Source organism: Phyllopteryx taeniolatus, chromosome 3, assembly GCF_024500385.1.
Source record: "Phyllopteryx taeniolatus isolate TA_2022b chromosome 3, UOR_Ptae_1.2, whole genome shotgun sequence".
Lineage (NCBI taxonomy): Eukaryota > Metazoa > Chordata > Actinopteri > Syngnathiformes > Syngnathidae > Phyllopteryx > Phyllopteryx taeniolatus.
In genome coordinates, this window is record NC_084504.1 from 11158861 (window position 1) to 11184297 (window position 25437).

Genomic DNA, 25437 nt, shown 5'->3' on the forward strand with positions numbered 1-25437 from the left:
GTGCGTGGACGAGGAAGGTCCTGGAAAGAGATAGGGGAGGGGAGAGAGACAGCGAGAGGGCGCAAAGCGCCACCCAGGGCCTAACAATAGAACTGCAGGGCAGCTCAAGACAGCGAGTAATGATTGATGGATGAAAGAATGGTTGATGGATTGATTAATTGATTGATAAATGGATGGATAGATGACTGAAAAAACATGATGCTTGGGTGAGTGGAATGATAGATCGATGGTGTATGAAAGAATGGTTGGATAAATGGAGGATGTGAAATTGAAAGTGTCTCTGTGCATACACTGGTAATTGATTGTCAGGGGTGCACTGGGTGAATGGATGGATGTGTTCATTACTTTAATAAAAGCTGAAGCAGGTTCATGGTGTACATTATTTTTATTGCAGTTTCACACACAGCCTTAACAAGGCTTAACATCAGGGAGAGGTTCACAGCGTTCCATCTCAGCTTGGACATCCGATATCTGGACCCCCTTGAAGGTCCCAGTGACGGTGGTCCACGTGGTCTCCCCATCACGGTAGGTGCGCTTCAAGCGTGCAGTGAACGGGATGTCCAATCCGTACTTCTTCCCTTGCATTTTGATCGTGCATGAGTGACTGACGGGCACCACAGTTTCCAGCGTCAGAGAGTAGACGGTGGTTTCGGTATAGGTGGTCTCTTTGATGAATTTATAGGTCAAGGAGCCATTGAAGTTAATCTTCCCTTTGAGTATAAAGGGGATTTTGGCCACAATGGTGATGCCGACTCCCACTGTGACTGAGAAGTTGATATCCCATTTGCTGGATGACACGACGGTCTTGGAGAGGGTGGTCATGTGCTTGAGGGTCTGGCACTCGTAGTTGAATATTGTGCCCTTGTTCAACACCTCAGGGGGATACTTGAAGGGGCTGACGCCCGCTGTTTGGTACATGACGTCCATCAAGTGCTCTCTCACGATGTCTTTGTATGTCTCCAGGACCTGGTAAGTACTGTACGAATAACGGCTTCCGCCCCAGGGAAGGTAGAACCTCTTGTCGCGAACCTTCACTTCCCCCAATCCATACTCATTCTTCCCAACGTAAATGTCTTCGTTGGCACAGGTCCTGATAGAATTGGCTGTGACCGAACCGTAGGAGCCCTCTTTCCACTCCAGAATCTCAAAGTTGTCTTTGTTGACCAGCAGATAAAACTTCGTAGAGGTGTACCCCGCCCCGTCCAAGGTGTAGGAGCAGGCAGGGTTGCTGCTAGTGGGGTCGTAGTAGCCCGATTGGCAGCCCACCTTACAGATGTAGTCCATGCGTTGGGAATATGAGTTGTAGATTGACACGGCCCAATCCGGGAGGTAGCCGTCCCACCGCTTCCAGTCCAGGTTGGTTTCTTCAAAATCCATGGATGTGGCTTCTTGCGCGCTTCTCAAGAGGCCCGTTGACGCCCTCAGAGCCCTTTTGATGGGTGGTTGTTCCGGGCGTATGTTTTCCAGAGCGGGACTGAGAGCAGGCTCTGTGTAAAGGATTGAAAACAATCACAGCACCAACGAAACATCAGACACTCGTTTCCCAGGAGTCTAAAATCATTCTAATAGTGCATCGTAGTCATTCTACTAGTGTACCCGAGTCTTTCTACTAGTGCACACTAGTCTTACTACAACCCCAATTCCAATGAAGTTGGGACGTTGTGTTAAACATAAATAAAAACAGAATACAATGATTTGCAAATCATGTTCAACCTATATTTAATTGAATACACTACAAAGACAAGATATTTAATGTTCAAACTGATAAACTTTATTGTTTTTAGCAAATAATAATTAACTTAGAATTTTATGGCTGTAACACATTCCAAAAAAGCTGGGACAGGTGGCAAAAAAGACTGGGAAAGTTGAGGAATGCTCATCAAACACCTGTTTGGAACATCCCACAGGTGAACAGGCTAATTGGGAACAGGTGGGTGCCATGATTGGGTATAAAAGGAGCTTCCCTGAATTGCTCAGTCATTCACAAGCAACGATGGGGCAGGGTTCACCTCTTTGTGAACAAGTGCGTGAGAAAACAGTCGAACAGTTTAAGGACAATGTTCCTCAACGTACAATTGCAAGGAATTTAGGGATTTCATCATCTACGGCCCATATCATCATCAAAAGGTTCAGAGAATCTGGAGAAATCACTGCATGTAAGCGGCAAGAACAAAAACCAACATTAAATGCCCGTGACCTTTGATCCCTCAGGCAGCACTGCATCAAAAACCGACATCAATGTGTAAAGGATATCACCTTATGGGTTCAGGAACACTTCAGAAAACCAATGTCAGTAAATACAGTTCGGCGCTACATCCGTAAGTACAACTTGAAAGCCATTTATCAACAACACCCAGAAACGCCGCCGGCTTCTCTGGGCACGACCTCATCTAAGATGGACTAATGAAAAGTGGAAAAGTGTTCTGTGGTCCGACGAGTCCACATTTCAAATTGTTTTTGAAAATTGTGGACGTCGTGTCTTCCGGGTCAAAGAGGAAAAGAACCATCCGGACTGTTATGGACGCAAAGTTCAAAAGCCAACATCTGTGATGGTATGGGGCTGTGTTAGTGCCAATGGCATGGGTAACTTACACATCTGTGAAGGCACCATTAATGCTGAAAGGTACATACATGTTTTGGAAAAACATATGCTGGCATCCAAGCAACATCTTTTCATGGACGCCCTGCTTATTTCAGCAAGACAATGCCAAACCACATTCCGCACGTGTTATAACAGTGTGGCTTCGTAGTAAAAGAGTGCGGGTACTAGACTGGCCTGCCTACAGTCCAGACCTGTCTTCCATTGAAAATGTGTGGCGCATTATGAAGCGTAAAATACGACAACGGAGACCCCGGACTGTTGAACAGCAGAAGCTGTAAATCAAGCAAGAATGGGAAAGCTTCAACAATTAGTGTCCTCAGTTCCCAAATGTTTATTGAATGTTGTTAAAAGTAAAAGGTGATGTAACACAGTAGTAAACATGACCCTGTCCCAGCTTTTTTGGAACGTGTTGCAGCCATAAATTAAGTATGTTAAGTTAATGATTATATGCTAAAAACAATCAAGTTTATCAGTTTGAACATTAAATATCTTGTCTTTGTAGTGTATTCAATTAGATATACGTTGAACATGATTTGGAAATCATTGTATTCTGTTTTTATTTATGTTTAACACAACGTCCCAACTTCATTGGAATTGGGGTTGTACTAGTGGTTCTACTAGTGCATCTTAACTGTTCTACTAGTGCGCCCTAAACGTTCTACTAGAGTGTCCTTGTTGTTCTGAGCAAGTCAAGTGGAGTCCCATTAAATTTCAAACAATTCTAGTCAAGTCATTACTTGGATTAACCAAGTCATTATAAAACTGTAACTAAAAGAATGTTGGAAAACAAACTGATCTAAAAGATTACCAGTAAATGCAAATGCTTATAATCCCACAGTAGCAGAAAACAAAAGAAATGTAAGGTGGTGTGCTACCAAGAAATTGAAGATTTTCATGTGCAAACAACCAGGACTTTGTCAAGTCATGTAGTTCCAAAGTCACACTGAGTCTTTCATAAGATGTTGCCAAGAAAGTCCCACGTCTTAAAATTTGTGCTACAAGGCTGACTCGAGTCAAGTCATGTGATACCTCTAGCGGTCGGTGTGAACTTACGAGTGTCAACAAGCCCTGACAACTTTTCATTCAGCAACCAGGAAAACAGGGTGCCCATGGTATACTTGGCCAAACTTGAACCTTGGAATCATACACACACACACACACACACAAGAGTCACCAATCACCGTCGACTCAATTTGAAGGCATCTTGTGACGTTATGACATTTAAGGCAGGGGTTCTCAAGCTTTTTGGGGTCCAGGGACCCTTTACAGGGCAGGGCTTTAGCCAAGGACCATCTCATAATCCTAACGCCAATTAAAAATAACTATCTTGTGATAACCCTAAATCTACAAAGGCTATAGTTTTAGATTTTTAAAATCAACCGATTGGGCACTTCATGTTTATTTTAGTATCATTTTCAATAAATAAATTCAACAATTATTGAATAAAATAAATTAATAAACGGTAAATCCATCCATCCATCTTCTTTACCGGGCTGCCGGAGCCTACCCCAGCTATCCTCGGGCGGGAGGTGGGGTACACCCTGAACCGGTCGCCAGCCATCGCAAGGCATGGGCAATTTAGAGTAGTCAATCAACCTACCACGCATGTTTTTGGGATGTGGGAGGAAACCGGAGTGCCCGGAGAAAACCCACCCAGGCACGGGGAGAACATGCAAACTGCACACAGGCGGGGCCGAGATTTTAAACCCTGACCCCAGAACTGTGAGGCAGATGTGCTAACCATTCGGCCAATGTTAAATGTATATGTAAAATAGTATATTTTACTACCCTAATTTCTCGTGTATAATATGCTTTTTTCCCCCACCCAGGAAGTCGTTACAAGCTGATACAGCGCATTATACATAGGTATAAAGAAAATTTAAAAAATCTCTATTCTATACACGTATACAAATACTTAATGGGTTGTGAAAAGGTGCACTTTCATCCCAATATATTAATGTATAATGTTACAAATTTATATATAATACAGTACATTTTCGCTGCTCGTCGAGAATCATGACGTCCTCGCAAGCGCCGCCAGATCACATCTGTTGCCCCCGCATCTCTTTGACAGCATTGGATTTAGCATCTTAGTTTACTAAACGGCAGATTTATTTCTTAAACCGCCACTTCACAGAGCACAGCTCCAGTTAGAAAAAATCTCAAGTAAAAGAATACATTTGGAAAAAAACAAGAAAGTCAACTGCAAGTCCGGCACACCAAAAACTTATACGTGGAACACATGAATCAGCCCTTTGTTACGTAGGGGAATCAACCCAACATCCCCACAGTACTTTCCTTCCAATCTGATATGTAATGTTTAATGTTACAAATGTACAGTATATATCCATCTATCATTTTCTGAACCACTTATCCTCACGAGGGTCGTGGGTGTGCTGGCACCTATCTGAGCTGACTTCGGGCGAGAGGCGGGGAACACCCTGAACTGGTCCCCAGCCAATTGCAGGGCACAAAACCATTTGCACTCACATTCACACCAACGGAGAATTTAGTCTTCAATTTACCTTCCATGCATGTTTTTGGAATGTGGGAGGAAATCAGAGTACACGGAGAATACTCACGAACGCACGGGGAGAACATGCAAACTCCACGCAGGAAGGCCGGATTTGAACCCAGGTCCTTAGAATTGTGAGGCAGATGTGCTAACCAGTCGTCCACTGTGCTGCCCAAATGTATACAGTGTATATGAATCTGAAAAAGTGCTGCTTACAGAATGATGACGTACTCATGGGCGCTGCCACATCAATATCATATCTGACTTCTGGGTGGGTCATGGACAGGACGTGGATGTGTGTATGTGTTCAGTCAGTGCAACTCCACTCACTATTTACTTTTTCTTGTATCTGGTAAATTACCGCTTAGACCCCCATCTCACTGGCCTGGAGACTAGTTAGCGACCTGATGGTGACTGGAGTCTCCGCTGGCTGCGGAGACATCTCTGTGACGTCTCCTGGAGACTAGCCAGGTGCCCAAGGAGTTGCGGTGAAATTGAACATGTTCGATTTCATTGGAGACCTTTTGGCAACTCCTCTAAATGCTCACTATAGACCTTGATGTAGCTTAATGTCACTAAAATGTATATGGACAGCTCTACCTATGCCCACTTCAACCTCTGAAAAATATTTTGGACATCAACGAGTTTTCCTCATTAGAGGACTGCTAGAATCTCCAGACTTGAAGCACAACAGCGGCCCGTGAAAAAACAACACCGGGTGGACTATACACCAACTATTAACCAGCGGCTTGAGTCATCCAATGCAGCCTACACGGTAAGACTATTATTTTTAACAGTACTATTAAAATGTTATACTCACCGTATCATTGAGCACTGATTTGAGTCCATCACCGTCTTTTGTTCTTTGCTAATATGAGAACTCAAATAGAAATGCATGGTGAGGAAGCGACATGGACGTCAGTTCATGGACACAGAGCAGAATATTTCTTTGTGGATATGAATATGGATAATACTTAACGTTTTGAGCATTGAATAGCACCAAAATAGCACCAAATCAATGGGGCGTGTTATACAGAGGTAGAAGGTTTTGCTGATTTTTGGGGTCGATTTTAGGGGTGTGTTTTATACTCAAGATCGTATTGTACGTGAGAAATTACGGAAATACTATTTCTTTATTATTTACAATGAATAAAAATGGATGGATGAATAATGTTCAGACCTTTAAGATACGACTCATGGATCCTCGGGGACCCCAGATTGAGAACTACTGGTTTAAGGGGTCATTCTGCCAGGTTTGTGTTCCACGTGACAAGACCTGATCTTGGCTGGTGATCGCTGTTGTCCGGTCTGGCGCAGATCAAGTGCACCAGAGCCAACAGCAAAAGAGGAACCCACCCCTTGGTCATTTTGTTTCGGTCCGACACTAGATGAGAAAGCATCAAAATGATATCGAGGAACAACACAGGTGAAGGATGACGAGCTGGACCTCAAATGACGTTGAGGAACAAAAACAAAACAAGTGAAAGATGATGAGAAGGGCTTTAAATGAAGCCGAGGAAAAAAAGGAAATAAGTGAAGGAGGATGAGAAAGGCATCAAACAACACAGAGGAAAAACACAAATTAAGGATGATGAGAAGGGCAACAAATTGCGTCAAAGAACAAAAAACAAATGACGGATAACAAGAAGGGCATCAAATGACGTTAAGGAACAAAAACAACACAAAGACGACGGGGAGACACACTCACCTGAGTCCAAGCGTGCCTATTATTGGCAATGGGCATCAGGCACAAATATGTACTGAGCTACGTCTGCACTTTGACTCGCAGCCGTCCTCCATATAAAACATTGACCAGCGCAAACAAATCCTTAATCCGGACAATACCAAAACTTTTCCCCTCTCCACTGTGGACAGTAACTCTTTATTTTTAAACAAAAAAATATGACAACAAAATGGGACTCAAACGCAACACTTCACCTTTGGGGTTTTGTCCCGTCACCATAAAGATGTTTTATAGGAGATGTATGTAAGAAGTTGTCACTACCATATGAAAGGTCCCGTATGAGACGTCCCGAACGAGACGTCCCTAATAAGACTTTGTAACAAACTGTGCTGTATGTGACGTCAGTAACGAGATTCCCCGAAGAAGATATCCTGTATGAGACGTCTCTAACAAGGTATGAAAGACCCCTCAAAAGAGATGCCCTTTATTAAACGTCTCAAAAGACGTCTGCAATGACATGTCACTAAGAAGTCTAGTCTAGTATGAGATTTTGTATTACGAAATGTCCCATATGATATGTCCTATACAAGGTGTCCTTAAAAAGATGTCCCATATGAGACGTCCATAATGAGATGTCCCAAACAAGATCCATCCATCCATCCATTTTCTACCGCTTATCCGAGGCCGGGTCGCGGGGCACTAGCTTTAGCAGGGACGCCCAGACTTTGCTCTCCCCAGCCACTTCATCCAGCTCTTCCGGGGGGATCCCGAGGCATTCCCAGGCCAGCCGAAGGATGTAGTCTCTCCAGCGTGTCCTGGGTCGTCCCCGTGGTCTCCTCCCAGTGGGACGTACCTCACCAGGGAGGCGTCCGGGAGGCATCCGAATCAAATGCCCCAGCCACCTCATCTGGCTCCACTCGATGTGAAGGAGCAGCGGCTCTACTCTGAGATCCTCCCGGATGACCGAGCTTCTCACCCTATCTCTAAGGGGGAGCCCGGACACCCTGCGGAGGAAACTCATTTCGGCCGCTTGTATCCGGATCTTGTTCTTTCGGTCACGACCCACAGCTCGTGACCATAGGTGAGGGTAGGAACGTAGATCGACCGGTAAATCGAGAGCTTCGCCTTTCGGCTTAGTTCCTTCTTTACCACAACGGATTGATACAAAGTCCGCATCACTGCAGACGCTGCACCGATCCGCCTGTCGATCTCCCGTTCCATTCTTCCCTCACTCGTGAACAAGACCCCAAGATACTTGAACTCCTCCACTTGGGGCAGGATCTCATCCCCGACCTGGAGAGGGCAGGCCACCCTTTTCCGACTGAGGATTTGGAGGTACTGATTCTCATCCCAGCCGCTTCACACTTGGCTGCGAACTGCTCCAGTGAGAGTTGGAGGTCACGGCTTGATGAAGCCAACAGAACCACATAAACTAAAAAAAGCAGAGATGCAATACTGAGGCCACCAAACCGGACCCCCTCTACGCCCCGGCTGCGCCGAGAAATTCTGTCCATAAGACTTATGAACAGAATCGGTGACAAAGGGCAGCCTTGGCAGAGTCCAACCCTCACCGGAAGCGAGTCTGACTTACTGCCGGATATGCGGACCAAACTCTGACACCGATCGTACAGGGACCGAACAGCCCGTATACTCCCGAAGCACCCCCCACACGACCCCCAGAGGGACACGGTCGAACGCCTTCTCCAAGTCCACAAAACACATGTAGACTGGTTGGGTGAACGCCCATGCACCCTCGAGGACCCTGCCAAGGGTGTAGAGCTGGTCCACTGTTCCACGGCCAGGACGAAAACCACACTGCTCCTCCTGAATCTGAGATTCAACTTCCTGACGAACCCAGCACCCCTGAATAGACCTTATCAGGGAGGCTGAGGAGTGTGATCCCCCTGTAGTTGGAACACACCCTCTGGTCCCCCTTCTTAAAAAGGGGGACCACCACCCAATCTGCCAATCCAGAGGCACTGTCCCCGATGTCCTCACCGTGGGCAACTCCAGAGTGGAAGAGAGTCCAACCCCTCTCGAGAAGACTGGTACCAGAGCCCAAACTGTGCGTGGAGGCGAGTCCGACTATATCTAGTCGGAACTTCTCGACCTCACACACCAGCTCAGGCTCCTTCCCTGCCAGAGAGGTGGCATTCCACATCCCTAGAGCCAGCTTCTGTAGCCGGGGATCGGATCCCCGCCCCAAAACAAGATGTCCCCAATTAAATGTCCCGTATGAAATGTCATGCTGTCCCCAATGAGACGTCCCTAACGATATGTTACAAATTAAATGTCGCATAGGAGACATCCCATATGAGACTTCCTCACAAGGTTTCCAGTATGAGATGCCTCATACAAGACGTCCCATACGAGATGTCCAGTATGAGTTAGGCCGTGTATGTATGAGACGTCCCTAATGATAAGTCCCATATGATATGAGACTTTGTCATTCAGATGTTCCATACGGGATGTCCCTAACGATTTCTAATCATATGTCTGATACATCCCTAAGAAGAGTTCCCATACAATATGTTCAGCAGTGTTGCCACAGTTACCTTGAAAAAGTAACTTTGTTACTTTACTGATTACTTGAGCTTAAAACTAATTTAGTTACTTTACTGATTACTTGATTTCGAAAGTAACTAAGTTAGAAACAAGTAACTACTTTCAGCAGCTGTCAAGTGGCAGGAATAGCACTTATCCACAGTACAAAAAAAGCATTAGCTTAACCGTACCCATTACTTGGTAATGTACGCCACACAAGTTACAGAATGATGTCATCAACATGAAAAAATAAAAAAATAATAACACAAAATGTGTAGTTGAAACCACATTAAATGAGCAACTTAGAGCAGACTTGACATGCCAAATAGCCACCTAAATATAAACAAGCACACCATTCTCAGTACACTTCTTGAAAGACTCTTAACTGATAGATCGATAGATAGACAGACAGACAGACAGACAGAAGACACAGACTGTAGCAACCCTGCCGATTGTGTGGGGGTCCATGAAGGCGACTGTGTGTGTGTGTGTGCGCGCGCGCATAGTGTACAATGATCCTTAGTATTGTCCTCTTTAGAGAAACTCAAAGTAGTGATTGTATTTCCAGTTGAAGTATGTCAATCCCTCGTTAGCGTCCATTGTGTTTGCGCCGCTGACACGCTGCTTGGGTACACGTGACTTGACTATGTGCGGAAAATGCGCTACACGTCACGTGACGTCACTGCCCAGACGGCTCCGTTGATCAATATTTTACCTTTTTTCGATATTGTACTTAGTCATTGTGTGCATTTTAGTTCTGGATAGTTAACAATAGTGTTTTGACTGTTTTATTAGCCATTAGTAAAACAAAGGCTGAAAATTGGTCTTCACTTATGACATGCACCGTGACTGAATCAAGTGTCCAGGTTATTGACTTGCCTCATGTTCCCAAGCACTGTAGTTTATTAATGATAAAGGTCTGTTGAATGACGATAAATAGGATAGTGTGCAAAAGCATGTTAAACTCTGGTTCTCGTGAACAGACAAGTAACTATTAGCAGCTAAATCAAAGTAACTGTAATCTGACTACTCTAACGCACTAGATTATTTATGATGTCACCGGAGGACCAGATTTTGGGAGCGAGATCACTGATGTTCAGTATGGTACATCCCACACACATTGGAGATGCCGCTGCATTCATGTTGTGTCAAACGGTGTGAGGATCACATGACTGTCAGGTCGCATTCCAAGACGGCAGTGAATCATCTTCTTGATATTCCGAACATTCCCTGCCAGGCGAGTGGAGCGCAGGAAGAAGAAGCTGGCGGCCACTATAAAAAATGCACAAGCGCGTTTGGTTGCACACACTGATCTTCACGTCACCTGTCATCACACGGCAGCGCATCCCGCTTGTTCCCACTTGCGGAAGTAGCTCGCCTGGCGGTATCACTGCTAACGCTCAAGAAAACTGGAAATGACTACTTTCCACTTTAAAGCATTTCAGGAGGAGGCAAAGTGGAACTTCTGAATATGGCTTTATGAGACGTCTCATCTGAGATGTCCTGTGTGAGAGGCTGTGTATGAGAGCTTCCGTGTAAAACGAATGAGACGTTCCCAAACAAGTTATTTCAAATGAGACGTGCATAAAGAAAATAAAGATGTACCTGATGAAATGTCCCATACGAGACAGACATAAGAAGAGGTCCCTATGAGACGTCTCTTGCGAGATGTACCTTTTCAGATGAGCTTTTTCTTTGGCTTTTACCATCTTTGTTGTGTCACAATTAACACTCCATTGTCAACATACGCAAAAGTAGCGACACTTGAGTGTCTCTCTAGTCCTTGCATGCCTTTGGCCTCTATGGCAGCAGGGGGGTGGTGCCGGCCCCTCCTTGTCTGACCCACCTGCCAGTCTCCCTTCTGTGGAGTTACAAATGCTTGGGCTGCCACCACCCACACGCTTATGTACACTAACAGCCGAAGCTGAATATTCATGAGGCACAATTAGCATGCAATGTCCAGTATGAGATGATCAGGCGATGACCTGAAAAAGATGTCCCGTAGGAGACATTCCCCTTGAGACAGCCATATAGGATGACCATTATGAGATGTCTCGTATGAAATGGACATAAGGAGATGTCCTGAACAAGATGTCCAGTATGACACGTGCCTAAATAAGACTCCTAGTATCAGATATCCTTATTGAAACATGCATAAGGAGATGTCCCATATGAGAGATCCCAAACGAGTTGTCCAGAACAAGATGTCCCATATGAAACGTCACTAAATAAGACACAGAGTATACGATATCCTTACTGAAATATACATAAGGAGATGTCCCATACGAGACATCCTGAACGAGTTGTCCAGAACAAGATGTCCCGTATGAAATGTTAATAATGAGATGTTCCGTTTGAGACATGGCATCATGATCATCATCATGAACTGTCCCATATGAGACTTCCTAACGAGATGTCCCGTATGAGATGTATGTAAGGAGTCCTGAAATAAGATGTCCCGCATAAGACATACTTAATGAGATGGCCTTCACGAAATGTCCCGTGTAAGACATATGTAAAATGTCCTGAACAAGAAGTTCTCTATGAGATATCCCTAAGAAAGTGTCTCTACAGAGATGTCACATACAAGATGTCCCATTTTTGACATTGCTTAACGACGTCTCATACAAGACGTCCCGCATGAGATGTGCCAAATGAGATGTCCTGTCTGAGATGTCGCAAAGATGTCCCGTACATGATGTCCTGTATGAGACTTCCTAACGAGATGTTCCTAATGAGACATACCATGATAAAATGTTCTATAAAAGATGTTCTTTATGACACACCCCTAACGAGGTATGCCGCATAAGATGTACGATATTTGACGTCGCTAACGACATGTCCCATACAAGATGTCCTGTATGAGATCTTCAACATGAGAGCTCCTGTCCGAGATGTCCCTAAGATGTCCCATACGAGATGACCTGGAGGAGACCTCCTAACGAGATGTCCCTAAAGTTACATCCCGTAAGGAGATGTCCTGAACAAAATGTGCCGTATGACTCATCCGTAATGAGATCTCTTGTATGAGATATCCTCCATGAGACGGACATAAGGACATCTGACAATGTATGAGACATCTGACATGTCCGGTTTAAGATGTCTGGCATGTCCCGTACAGTATGTGAGAAATCTAACAAAATGTCTCTAAAATAAGTCCCGTATGAGAGGTCTGTAACAAGATGCCCCAGATGCAAAGTACATAAGAAGATCTAATATGATCTGATGGATGGATGGCCATCCCCTAACAAGATGTCCCATACAAGACTTCTCATACCAGACATTGCAAAGAGATGTCCCATATGAGACATCCTCAAGAAGATCTATGAGCTGTGCCTAACGTCATGTTCCGTACATCCCAAGCGACATGCAAACAGCCGCCGCTGAATATTCATGAGGTACAATTAGCATGACTGAAAACAAAAGGCACCGCTAAACTTTTTTTTTTTTTTTTTTTTAGCTGGGATGACTTGGCAGGTCTTTGGACTTCGGCGTTGCTCGGTGTTGGTGTGGGTAGAGGCCGCAACGGGAAGATGACAGTGAGAGACGGCGAGCTTTCAAGCCCCTCCCCACATAAAAGCCTCCTCATGTGGCGACGCTCCTCTCCCGTGCGCTTCAGTGGAGACGAGCCGGAATATTCTGCTTGGAGAGAAAAAAAAAAAGAAGCTTTTTCCCAAAAGTGGGGTCAGAGTGTTGGAGAGCCTTTAAATGGAGATGTTTCCATTATTCAGGAGATTCACGCGATGCTTGCCCGTGCTCCCTGGCATAAAGCCTCGCGTTGGCTTCAGCTTGCCTTTGTCAAGGAGTCACCATCACAGTCACTCTGGGGGAATCATCATCATTATCATATTATTCGCCTTTCTTTTCATGCCGTCCTGGTGCTTACAAATAAAATGTACTATCATCATAACTGTTGTTGTTAACTAACAAGAAAACACAATCAGCATGTCTCCAGTTCTAGAACCCTCCGTATGTTCAGCGTTAGCACAATGAGTGTCATTAGCTCTAGAATCCGATAAGAGTTCACAAGAACAAACTACAACCCAAAACTAGGATAACATTAGCACATCAGCCGGATCCACTCTAGATCAAAGTCCCACCAACCACAAGATAGTATCGAGAACTTCGAGTGAAGTGAGCTGCAGAACCTGCCATGTGGATAGAATTAAAACCCAAACTAGAACCCACAATTAGATGAGCTTTAGTGGGGCTAACTCTAGGGCATAGTCTCACCATGCAGATAATCTCGAATGAAGTAAAACGCAGAACCAGAGTCATTAGCTCTTGGACCTTCAGTGTGGTTATAATTAGAACCCAGAGTGTCACTGGCACTGGAATGCAAAGTAAGGTCAAAAACTGAACAACTTTGTAGAATCTCCTTAGCTTTGATTTGATTCACGGGTTCTGTTGTGTTCAAGTGTAGGGAAAATTGTGTCTTTATGCTGACGTTCCGGGCAGAAAGGTTTCTATCAGTCTGCGTGTTTGTGTGCGTGTATATGTGTGTGTGTGTGTGTATACGTGGGGGTAGATGTGTGTGTGTGTGTGTGTGTGTGTATCCTAGTGAAGCTTCAAGTGGAGCAGAAGAAATTGGAGTCGACAAAGATACTCGTCGACAACAAGATGAACAAAGATTCTCTCGGCATGTTCCTCCCGCTTATTGAGCCGAACACGACGCATTCTCGTACGACAAGCTCGCAACTCGTCAGTCACAATTGTGTGTTCACGGACCCACTTGGCAAGTGTACTGCTTTTCTTTAGTCATCACTGAGAAACTACCATGCTTTAGAATCAGAACGTGGCAACTGTCGAAGATAATTTCACCATCTTCAGAAAATAGACTGAAGTTAACTGCAGAACCACTGTCTCCAGCTCTAGAACCTTCAATGTGGTCAGCTCTTGAAAGCCAAAGGTTCCATACCTTCAGAGCGCAATAACAGGGCAGATTTAGAACCACAGTGGAATCACCTGTTAATCACAGCTTCAGAACCTTCAGTTGGATTAGAGTCACTGGCTCTAGAAATTATTATATTTACAAAACAGAGTGAGGTTATTACAAAACAGACTGAGGTTACACCAGAACAGTGGTTCTCAATTGTTGTCACCCAGGGACCCGCACAGAGTAAACTAGTGGCTAGAGAATGAGGAGTTAACATTTATTGTCGCTTTCCCAGTATGATCTGTGTCGGAATTTGGTACGCCTCTGTACTGTAGCGGAAAAATCAGAATTGGAATACATGTATAAAAAAAAATAATTACTTGCTGTCTACGACCCACTTTTTGGTCCCAACCCACCAGTTGAGAATCACTGCTCTAGAACACATTGTGACCAGTAAAAGCTCAAAAGAAATGACCACTAAATCATTGAGTTCGCGTGTGAGTGAGCTCTATAACCTATGTAACTAGTTCCAGAACACAACATAAAATATCCCAGCTCTACTACTTGTCTTAACTGTCTCAAGCTCTTGAACCTTCAATGGCATCGGATTTATAGCCCAGAGTATAAGTAGCTCTAGAACACAAAATTGAGTCATCTTTAGAAGTCTACTCGAGTCTCAGCAACTCAATTATCGAAAGTGAGGTTATCTTAAAATCCAGAGCGTCACTAGCTGTAGCGCTTTTAGTATGATCAGCGTGTCATAGAGTGTAGAACCCCAAATGTAGTCGGAAGCTTTAGAACTAGAGCTGACTTAATTCATAATTTCACCAGCTAGAGGACCTAGATTGAGGTCATCTGCAGAACCGGAGCATAGCCAGGTCTAGAATTATCCCTATGTCCTTATTTAGCTGCATATCCAGAGAGTCTCCAAACCTATAACCTTCAGTTACTGGTTACGGTTAGAACCTTCAGTGTGACCTGCCTGGACATGGGAGGCTTTTAATGATTCGCATTTTCTCATTCATCTGAGAAGACGATGGACATTGCGTCGATGTCGTTGTGATACTGGTGAGCGTTGTGTCTGTGTGTGTGTGTGTGCGTACGTCGATGTGTGTGTAGGGGTAAAAGGAGTAAAAGTAAGGGCTCATGAATATTACACACTCTTGTCTGCACAAGACACTGAAATCTCAGCCCGCTTCCACCTCTGAATTATTCACCACCTGAAACATTTTCTTCTTCTTGTTCTGCCTTTTTTTCTTCAGATACAGTATATTAGTGAGATATTAGCAAGATATTAGTGAATATCAGGGAAATTAGTGAGTGAGAGCTCCATAAGATATCAGTGATTAAATAGTGAGATATTAGCAATTTATTAGTGAGATGGTAATGGGATATGATTGCAATATCAGTGAGGTAAATCGATATTATCAAGATATTAGTTTGATGGTAATGCGATAACCATTGATATACAGTATTAGTGTGATAATATATATAATAGGGCTGGGCGATCTGGCAAAAAAAAATAAATAAAAAAAAATTAGAATTTTTTCATAACGTCAGATCTCGATTACTCTCGATTTTTTGCAATTTTTAAAAACATTTTAAAATAGTTTTAAAGCATTTGTACTGAAAACTAAGGAAGCTAGAGAGTAGTTCAACATTTTATTAACGCCTTCAGTTAACAACACTCACCCTAGTCAACATTTGAAACACTGACCCCCAACATAATATTGGCATACTGAGCAAATAAGGCAAATCAAATAAACAGATACAAATATAAGAACAATTTTTAATCAGTGCAACAAAATGTAGAAAATTATAACAGTGCAATAGTTTGAAGTCCTTATCTTTTTGGAGATACAAGATACAAAATAAACAAACTGCCCCCTCTGGGATAATGAAGACATCTTGGATTGCAAACATCATTCTCCAGTTAGGTTGCTCTTGTTATTGTTGAGGCCATTATTGCTACTTTCAAATGTGCATCATCTTTAATAACAATACAGATTAACCATTTTTTCCATTTTACAAACCACCTGAATAATGATTGAGGCTGTACTGACTACGCTCGCATTTTTATGCTTTCCAGATAATCACTTGTGTAGTGAAATTTCTTCAAATGTATAAAAACACTTTTGCCCGTTTTTGAGGGCACCGACATACCTTGCACATCAGCTAGTGAATAGCATTGTTCCATGTCGCTTTGGAGACACCGCCACGCAACCAACGTTGGAGACCCGCGGCACGAGATATTAGCAAGATATTAATGTGATATGTACGTGATGTGATGTGTGATGTAATGAGATATCATTGAGATACTGTTAAGATTTTGGGATATTTTAGTGAGGTGTCATGAGAATATATATTAGTGGGATATCAGTGAGACAATACTGCAAGAGTAATGTTTTTTATTGTAACAAGATAGCAGTGCGATAGTGGTAAACACTATTCTGAACATTTTGGTGAAATATTAGTGAGATTTAATGAACTACTAATGAGATATTAGTGGGACATCAGTGAGATAAGAGTGAGATATAACCAAGATGTTAGTGCGATTATCAGTGTGATATTGTTAGGATTTTTAGGGTATATTCGTGATGTCATGAGATGGTAATGAGACATGAATGAGATATCCATGAGCTTGTAATGATGTATTAATTACATATTAGTGGGATATCAATTAGATAATAGTGAGACATTACCAAGATGTTAGTGCGGTGGTAATGGGATGTTAATGAGATATTAGTGAAAACCTCTGAAGATTTAAGTGGGACATTGTTAAGATTATTAATGAGATGATAGTGAGATTTTAATGAGATTTGTCTGGTGTCAACTTTGAACTTCTTTGGTGACTTTGGCTTATCAAACTCGATCAAGGTTAGGATGAGGATGAAGGTCCGCGTTCCTCTCGCTGCAGGTGCGCGCCAACGCTCAACTGTGATGTGACGCGCACACACGCGCGCTGCGCCGCCTGGACGTGAGCGCGCCGCCGCAGCAGCAGAGCGGAGCAGAGTGGCTGCGCGCGGTGTCACTGGAGGCTCTTTTCTCACTGCAGGAGGTTCTCATTCCGACTGGACTGCCTTCCAGTGTACGTGGAGAATGTTCTCAAAGGGAATCAAACAAGTTTGGTGACTTTTTTGTTTTTGTTTTGGCTGTGCACATGTATGTTTTCTTTTCTTTGACGCACTCAATCACTTTTCCCACTCTTGGCACGTGTGCGTGTTCGTTTGCAAGCGGGACCAGCACTAAAGTGATGGGTAAGATCCGCATGTCAATGTTCGTGTACGTGTGTGCTGCTTGAATGTGATTCAACAATCAACAATACCTTTAAGAGACGTCACACTTTAGACGTGCTTCATTGGTTGTCTGGGACACACTTGGCATGGTTAAAAGAAAAAAGCAGGGCCATGTAAGTAGGATGAATAGATGGAAGGGAATAATGGATTCCTGCGTGGTAAGATGGAGATGGATGGATGAAAGGATGGAGATAAGGTGAATATGTATAATGGATGGATGGATGGCAAGATGAAGATGAAGCTGGATGGATGATTAGTGGATGGTAAAATGACAGATGATTTAAGATGAAGATTATGGATGGAGGGTCAGATGAAGATGGATGGATGATGATGGATGATAATGGAGGGATGGTAAAACAAAGCTACTGCGTTAACAGAGCTGCCAACCTAAAGAAATGGGATATAAGAGAGAATTCGACATTTCTGAGGTATTAGTGACATAATTATGTATTTTGTGAGATACTACTGAAATAGTTCTGCTTCAGTTAGCCGCAACTCAAATGAGGACAAGCGATACAGGCAATGGATGGATTGGCAAAATATTTATAATAATATTTTAGGGAGATAAAATATAGATATGAATAAGTGCAGTGTATTTGAAGCAATGTGTTTACCTTAATAAGGTAAAAGTGCTACTTTTTTATTAAGAGGCGCTGCATAAAACATTCAACTAATGAAGCGCATGTTGTCGTCGCTAACAGCACACATTAGCACACGGCATGACGTCACCTCGTGCCACCTTCCCAAATTCATTCTGAGGACCAGAAAAAATTATGAGCCTCTTCAGAAAGTCAAATCCCCTAATCGTTATGCCACCTTTCGTTACCCTTTGTTGAAATACGTAAGGAGGTCAAGGGGAGATGAAAAGGTGCTGCTTCCTTTCAAATACAGGAAAGGTCAACACTGTTTCAAATGAATTTGTGTACTGCTAATGTAAGTCTCTTGCTTGCGGACCTTACCTGTAAAATATTTGCTTAAAAATGAAATGAAAGAAGTATCTTTTAAAGTAATTCACAGATTCTACCCATGGAAAGTGTTTCTACAACGATTAAAAAATACAGTGGAACCTCGATTTAACGGACTAAGAGGGGTGGGTGGTCGGACGTTAAATCGAAGCACTTTTTTTGTGGCTTAAAAACACCCACTACAGTGGAAAATAAATATAAAAAAGCTTGAAAATGTTTGAAAAGTTTTAAAGTTTATCCAAACTTACCTCACTGGTGCTTGGGATGGGTGATAATGGCACGAGGTGGTCGGAGAAAGTTGTGGGGACGAGTCGAGGGTCGCTTTCATGAGCCACGAAGTTAGCGCGCTTCCTTTTTTCACCTCCATTACGATTGGATGCCATAGAGAAGGGCTTGACAAAAGACAACCGGATACTGTACCTAAATCAGTATAGAATGTTCAACAGATGAGACACAATGAGTGTTCGAATAGTCATAGATATATATAGGAAGATGCGAAACGCCCCTTTTGAGCTGCGTGCCTACAGCGACGCTAAGCTAATCTCCATGCAATTCCTGTGATGGGAACGTTACCCCTGCCAACATGGCCGCCACATATGTCCATGGATTGCCTTTGCTAGGCCCGACACCCCTGCTAACATGGCTGGCACGCCTGTTAGGCGGATCTAGTGTTCATATCTGTGACAACAGCAGCAGAACCTGGAAATATGAGTACCAGAGTCTGCCTTTGATTGCGCCACAGCACCAGTAAACAATAGCGGCCACCTCTGGAACTGACAGACTGTATCAAAGGGGCATTTGGAGTTTCAACTAGAAACATTTTCTGTCCTTTAAATCCTAAGTCCGTTAAATCGGGGTCCGTTAAATCTAGGTTCCACTGTATACAGATACTAAAATGAAGTCAAAAAATATATGAGGACCATTAGACACTCCAAAATCCATTGAAACTTTGGATCGATGTGCTCTTTATAAAATATTTTTGGAAAACGATCATCTGCCTTTTTGCCACTGATTCTATGTCACCCTGGTGGTTGTGTTTGTATGTTTTGTGTTTTCTGAATAAATATCATGGAAAAAAGTCTCGAGCTTGCTTTTTTTGTTTTGTCTGTCGTTTTTCTCTCTTACTCGAAGTTTTATTCCTATCATTTTATAATACTTTGTTTACAGCAGTTTTTTCTGTATGATTAGAAATGTTAGTCTTACAATTATTGGGGCAAATTTAAAACTAAGACAATATTCATGTTTATTTATATATACTGTTCTGTACTTTAAAAAAAAAAAAAGTTCATTAGTATTTATTTTAAAATAATCTAGTGTGAAACTCTCGAGTGTCTTTGCGTAGTCTGTAAACTTCATCGGTGGTCTGTTGCTAATAATAAATATTGCTGCCATACAAAATTTTGGGTAATATATCTCCTTTCCTTTTGTAAAGGTTGTTCAGTTTTCAGTTGTCCCAGTTTTCTTTTCTACTGTTTTATGCATAACATAGGTCAAAATGACTCTATGACATGGTTTAGGTTTGACATCTAGGTTTGCGGTTTGAATGCAAAACTCAATAAACAGCAGAAGACTTGCAAAACGGGTGGATTTGAAATTGTTTCCATTGTGATGTAGTTTTATACGTACGCAGTTTTATAGGTACCCAACCACTCAACACAGCTGAACGGTAACATGGCATTTCCGGGTTTTAAGCGAGCGACTCAGCCGCTGCCAAGATGTAAAAATACAGTCTATGAAGTATACATATGTTTTACAGCAATACTTAACTATATTTATCATTTCTGATGTAACAGTGGATGAAATAGCGAAGCTTGCGATCATTTTCGCCAGTGCTGATCATCGTGGCAGGTTCAATTCCAAAGAATGGGAGCGAATTATGAGCATAACCACAAAACATTCCCCTCTCTTTTCAATTTCATCCACATCCCTTTTAGTGGATCAAAAAAAAAAAAAAAGAAACCAGCCGGGGTGACTTGGGGCGCTAGCCGTAGCGGCTGACAGCACGCCTTCGTCGGACGCGAGCGCACCGATGTTCCACAAACAAATGCACTCTCTGTGTGTTTACATTACCTGCGATCAAACTTTTTCAAGGGACGCTAGACTGTCACGTCAAAGGACACATCTCTATGAATGCTTGGCCGCTCTGAGCTTCGATCTAGATGCTAGCAGACGCAGTCATATGGACCAATCAGAGCCAAGCTGTGTTCCATATTTAAATTGGGGAAGATGAAAAATCCAATCAGAGCAAAGCTCATTTACATGTCGCGTAACAATGAGAAATTCAACCGTTTCACCTGCCAGGTGGAAAAGACAGACTAGAATAGCTTGAAAAGGGACATTTTGGGCATTTCCAATCAAAACTATCATCCAAACATGATAAAAGGACAGTATTCCGGGTCATCTTGCTCAATAAGATAGGAAAGGAAAGTTCCTGAGCAAAAACAAGAATCTGACGAGGCCCAATGACTACGAAATATCGTCGTCTTTCTCTTCTTCTCTTCTTCCATATTGTACGAATGGTCACCCTCCTTTCTCTCGCCCCCTGCAGGCTGTTGATGGAGAGCATTTCGAATGTCAGCCGGGACAGTGGTCATCGCAGGTGGAATTTTGGCTGCCGTCATCTTACTCACCATTGTCGCTGTGCTGTGTTTATGTAGATTGCAGGTACAGTACGTCTGCTCGCTCGACCTACTGAATTACTCTGTGACAAACTGTAACACGATCTCACTTGTTGTAATTAACACTAAAAAAATGTATTGTCAACACTAACAACTTGAAACAGAGTAACTGACGCTGCCATGCACTGTGTGTTACTGTCATACACGGTGACTTCTTGTAATTACACAGTAACAAATTCTAACATATTATGAAGCACTGTAATACATCGGGAAATACAGTAACTGGAAATGTAACACACTGTGACTCACAGTAATTAACACTGTAACAAACTAACACACAGTTACAGTTATTCACAGGGCTTTAGTGAAGAACACACTGTGGATTATTGCAATGAATAGTCACCTACACTATAACAGAGTGTAACATGCTGACAATGTCACACGGTGTAAACCATTGTCACCTACAGTGCACTGTAACAGACTCTGAGACTTATAAGACATTATCATATAGGCTATAACACAACGTAATACACCCTCACCTACACTCACACAGTGTAACATGTTCAGTTATATAATAAGACACGGTCACCTACACTGTTACATTGTTACTGACGCGGTAACAAGTCTAACCCACTGTAACACATTGTCACCTACACTGTAACACACTGTTACTGATACTGTAATATGGTGTGACACACCATTTCCTAAACTGGAACACCGTGGAACAGACTGTCATTTACACTATTACACACTGTTACTGACAGTAACTCTAGTATGGTGTAACATATGGTTGAAAAGAAGATGTTTACATATACTATATAAAAACACACGGGCGGCACGGTGACCGACTGGTTAGCACGTCTGCCTCGCAGTTCTGAGGACCCGGGTTCAAATCTGGCCTCGCCTGTGTGGAGTTTGCATGTTCTCCCCGTTCTGATGTGTGTTTTCTCCGGGTGCTCCCATTTCCTCCAACATCCCAAAGACATGCATGGTAGGTTAATTGAAAACTCTAAATTGCCCGTAGGTGTGAATGTGAGTGGGAATGGTTGTTTGTTTATATGTGCCCTGTGATTGGCTGGCGACCAGTCCAGGATGTACCCCACCTCTCACCAAGAGTCAGCTGGGATAGGCTCCAGTATGCCCGCGACCCGAGTGAGGATAAGCAGTATGGAAAATGGATGGCTGGATATAAAAAGACACATATGGCTTTATTTTCTTGACTAGCACAAATTCAGCACTGTGCTTGGCGTAACTCTGTGAGGAGGCGGGCTAGACTTGGTTTTGGTGAATTTTTGTGGACCGGAGTACCCAGAGTGCATTTAAAAGTGGGACATCTGCGCTGATCAGGGTGTGTTCACAGCCGACTTCATTCCTGTCTAATCGAAGTGAGTTCTTTCATTCCCTTTAAAAGTGGCACCAATGTCTTGCATGAAGACGTCTCTTCATACGGAAGAGGATGCAGTGATCCGCAGAAGTGTCAAGAGTACTGATATTCAGTACTGATGTTAAAGTACTGATACTTGTGCAAAAAACAACTCCGGTAAAAGTAGAAAAGTACACACTTATAAATATACTTATGTAAAAAAAGTAAAAAGTAAATTGATATTTTAAGGCTCAACAATAAAATACATAAAGGGAGATTTTTGTATTTCTCCAGCCGATTGCAATGCTTTTTCTGGGGTCAACAATGGACAAAACAAAGGTAAAAACAGGTCAGCTTCAATGAAAAGACGAGCATTTATTTGTACTATTGAAATAATTATACACAAAATAAATAGTGAAAAATAAAAAAGCTAGATTCATTTCAAACATTTATTTACCCACTGAACTTTTCCTTTCAAACATTTATTTGCCCACTGAAATAAATGTTTGAAATATTAGGTTAATGCTCAAACGTGACATCATTTACTGCAAGCGAGCCACACTTCAACAAGCTAGCTTTCTAAAAAACTGATGATGGACAGTCTGTGGCAGCGGCGTACAGTATGTAAGAAAATATGGCCGTGTGACGATGCCCGCCATTTAAAGATACTCATTATATAGGAATTTAGGTGCATTTAAAAAAAAATAATAATTGAAAAAAACGCCACAACTCGTCATGGGCACGGCAGTTCTTTTGAGTGTATTGAATCATTCGAATCAGGTCCTTAAAAAGATTCGTTGACTGAATCGTTCCGTTCTTCTTCACAAAATCATTCAAGTGCTTACTCATTCTGTTAATGATCCATCCCTGAGGTTCACGTTCACTCAACACATTCACCGACTATGCGTTGTTGTCATGCATTGTAAGATAGGAAAGGCTAGATTATTAAAAAACAAAAAAACAAAAACGGCTAAATGATCACCTACCTACCTCTCTCTCGCAGCAAACTCTCGAACACCCGGCTTCGGTTGTGAGTCGTGAACATACGTTCAGCGAACTCAGCTACCGACCGTTCTTCCGCGTCTCCCGAGGTCCAGCTCGGCTCTCGCCAGCCGGCGTGACTTGTCTGCATTCCACTGCGGTGGACAGCGTCGCTGACACCAGCACCTGCCAGCCGGGCTTCCTGCTCACTCACCTGGCTGTTATTGTCATCTGATTAGTGAAAAGCGCCTGAGTGTCTACAGAAGCGCTATATAAGTTTAATGTATTATTATTATTATTAAAGCTTTAATACTCGCCTTAGAGACCCAGAGGGAATGATATGTATGTGTCGGTAAAAACATTTATTATTAATTTACATTTATTTTAAATATGTGTGCTTGTTTTCATGTGCTTGACTGACTCAATATTAGCCGTTAGCTTGAAGAAACGGCAGCTAATGAAAGCTATCCCTGCGAGGACTGCGCTGCCTGACGCTGGCTGCTCATTGGTCATTCGCTGAAGTGAGCGACATCGCTGGCGAATCGCAAATCACATGGCAGTACGTTGAATGATGTCCCGCCCCCGCCTGCACGATGGCTGCTCATTGGTCATTCGCCAAAGATTCAGAAGTGACTGACAGAACGCTTCAACAGTTCCGTTTCCGCTCCCAGCCGACTCACTCGCCTCACGGCGGCGGGTGGCGGCCAACCTAAAAGAACGAATCCGTTCACAAACTGATTCGGTTCAGTTCCTTCACTAAAAAGATTCGTTCTACTGAACGAAACGTTCGTGAACTAAACAACAAAAGCCACCCTCGGCATGACAGCCAAGCTGTAATTAGAGGCTTGTGCATTGATAAAGATGGCAGGTAGCTAGCTGCAAGAACTAATGCTAAGTGCAGGACACATTGACCATCAACACTTCGAACGTATATCTAGTTAATATGCTTCAATTTGGTGCCGAGCAGCGGCACCTGGTATTCTCTTTCAACGGCTGGATGAAGCATTTCATGAGTCATGCAATCAAGCAATTCACATGCATTTGCATATCTGTTGTTGACAATACTGGCCACTCATGCCAGAGTAGCATCTGCTCCATTTGCACACTGACTGAGGAGTATCTGCAACATTTGCACAATCAACATTGTCCCAGATTATCGCACTACTAGTCACATTAAACCGCATACACTCCTTGTAGTCTCTGCGCCCTTTGCACAATGGTCATTGCACCGGACTATTGCAATGTTAGTCATTCGAACTGCTCTAAGTGCTAGAGGACTCTGCATCTAACTAGCAACCCTTTATTGCTCAGTGACTGTTTTTTTGTCAATGTCTTTATGTCTCAAAAGTGTTCTCTGTCAATTGACTGTCTGTCGTTGTACTAGAGCGGCTCCAACTACCGGAGACAAATTCCTTGTGTGTTTTTTGGACATACTTGGCAAATAAAGATGATTCTGATTCTGATTCTGATGAAGCAGAGGGGAAAAAACAAACCACCTACACTTTTAAATGTAAAGAGTAGAAAATAAAGATATTTGTGTTAAAGCGTAAGGAGTAAAAGTTCAACGTTGGCAGAAAAATAAATACTCAAGTAAAGTACAGATACCAGAAAAATCTACTTTAGTAAAGTTACAAAGTACAGTATTTGTAATTCATTACATCACACCTCTGATGATCCGTGCATGACTGGGGCATTGTCACGGCTCTTGGCCCATGTGGCAGCAGGCAACGTGATTAAATACAGAACGAGCTGGTAATAACTATGGCCACCACAAAGCCCTGATCTCAATCCTATTGAAAATTTATGGGCAGACCTGAAAAAGGCATGTGCCAGCAAGGCGGCCTACAAACTTGCCTCACTTACACCAGTTCTGTCAGGACGAATGGGTCAAAATTCCTGCCAACTATTGTTAAAAGCTTGTGGAAGGATATCCAAAACGTTTGACCCAAGTCATACATTTTCAGGTGTGTGTGTGAGAAGTAATCCTCAATGA

The 25437-nt window shown here is 42.9% G+C and overlaps 1 protein-coding gene across 1 annotated transcript; it reads right to left on the minus strand.

Moving 5' to 3' along the window:
* Nucleotides 1-366: 366 nt before the first annotated feature.
* On the minus strand, nt 367-23646 carry LOC133475769 (natterin-3-like). Its single transcript, XM_061769161.1, has 4 exons — nt 23454-23646; nt 6394-6501; nt 3656-3736; nt 367-1487 (listed from the first exon to the last, which is right to left on the minus strand). The coding sequence occupies exons 1-4, from the start codon at nt 23593-23595 to the stop codon at nt 409-411; spliced, it is 1410 nt and encodes a 469-aa protein (XP_061625145.1). The 5' UTR covers nt 23596-23646; the 3' UTR covers nt 367-408.
* Nucleotides 23647-25437: the final 1791 nt, after the last annotated feature.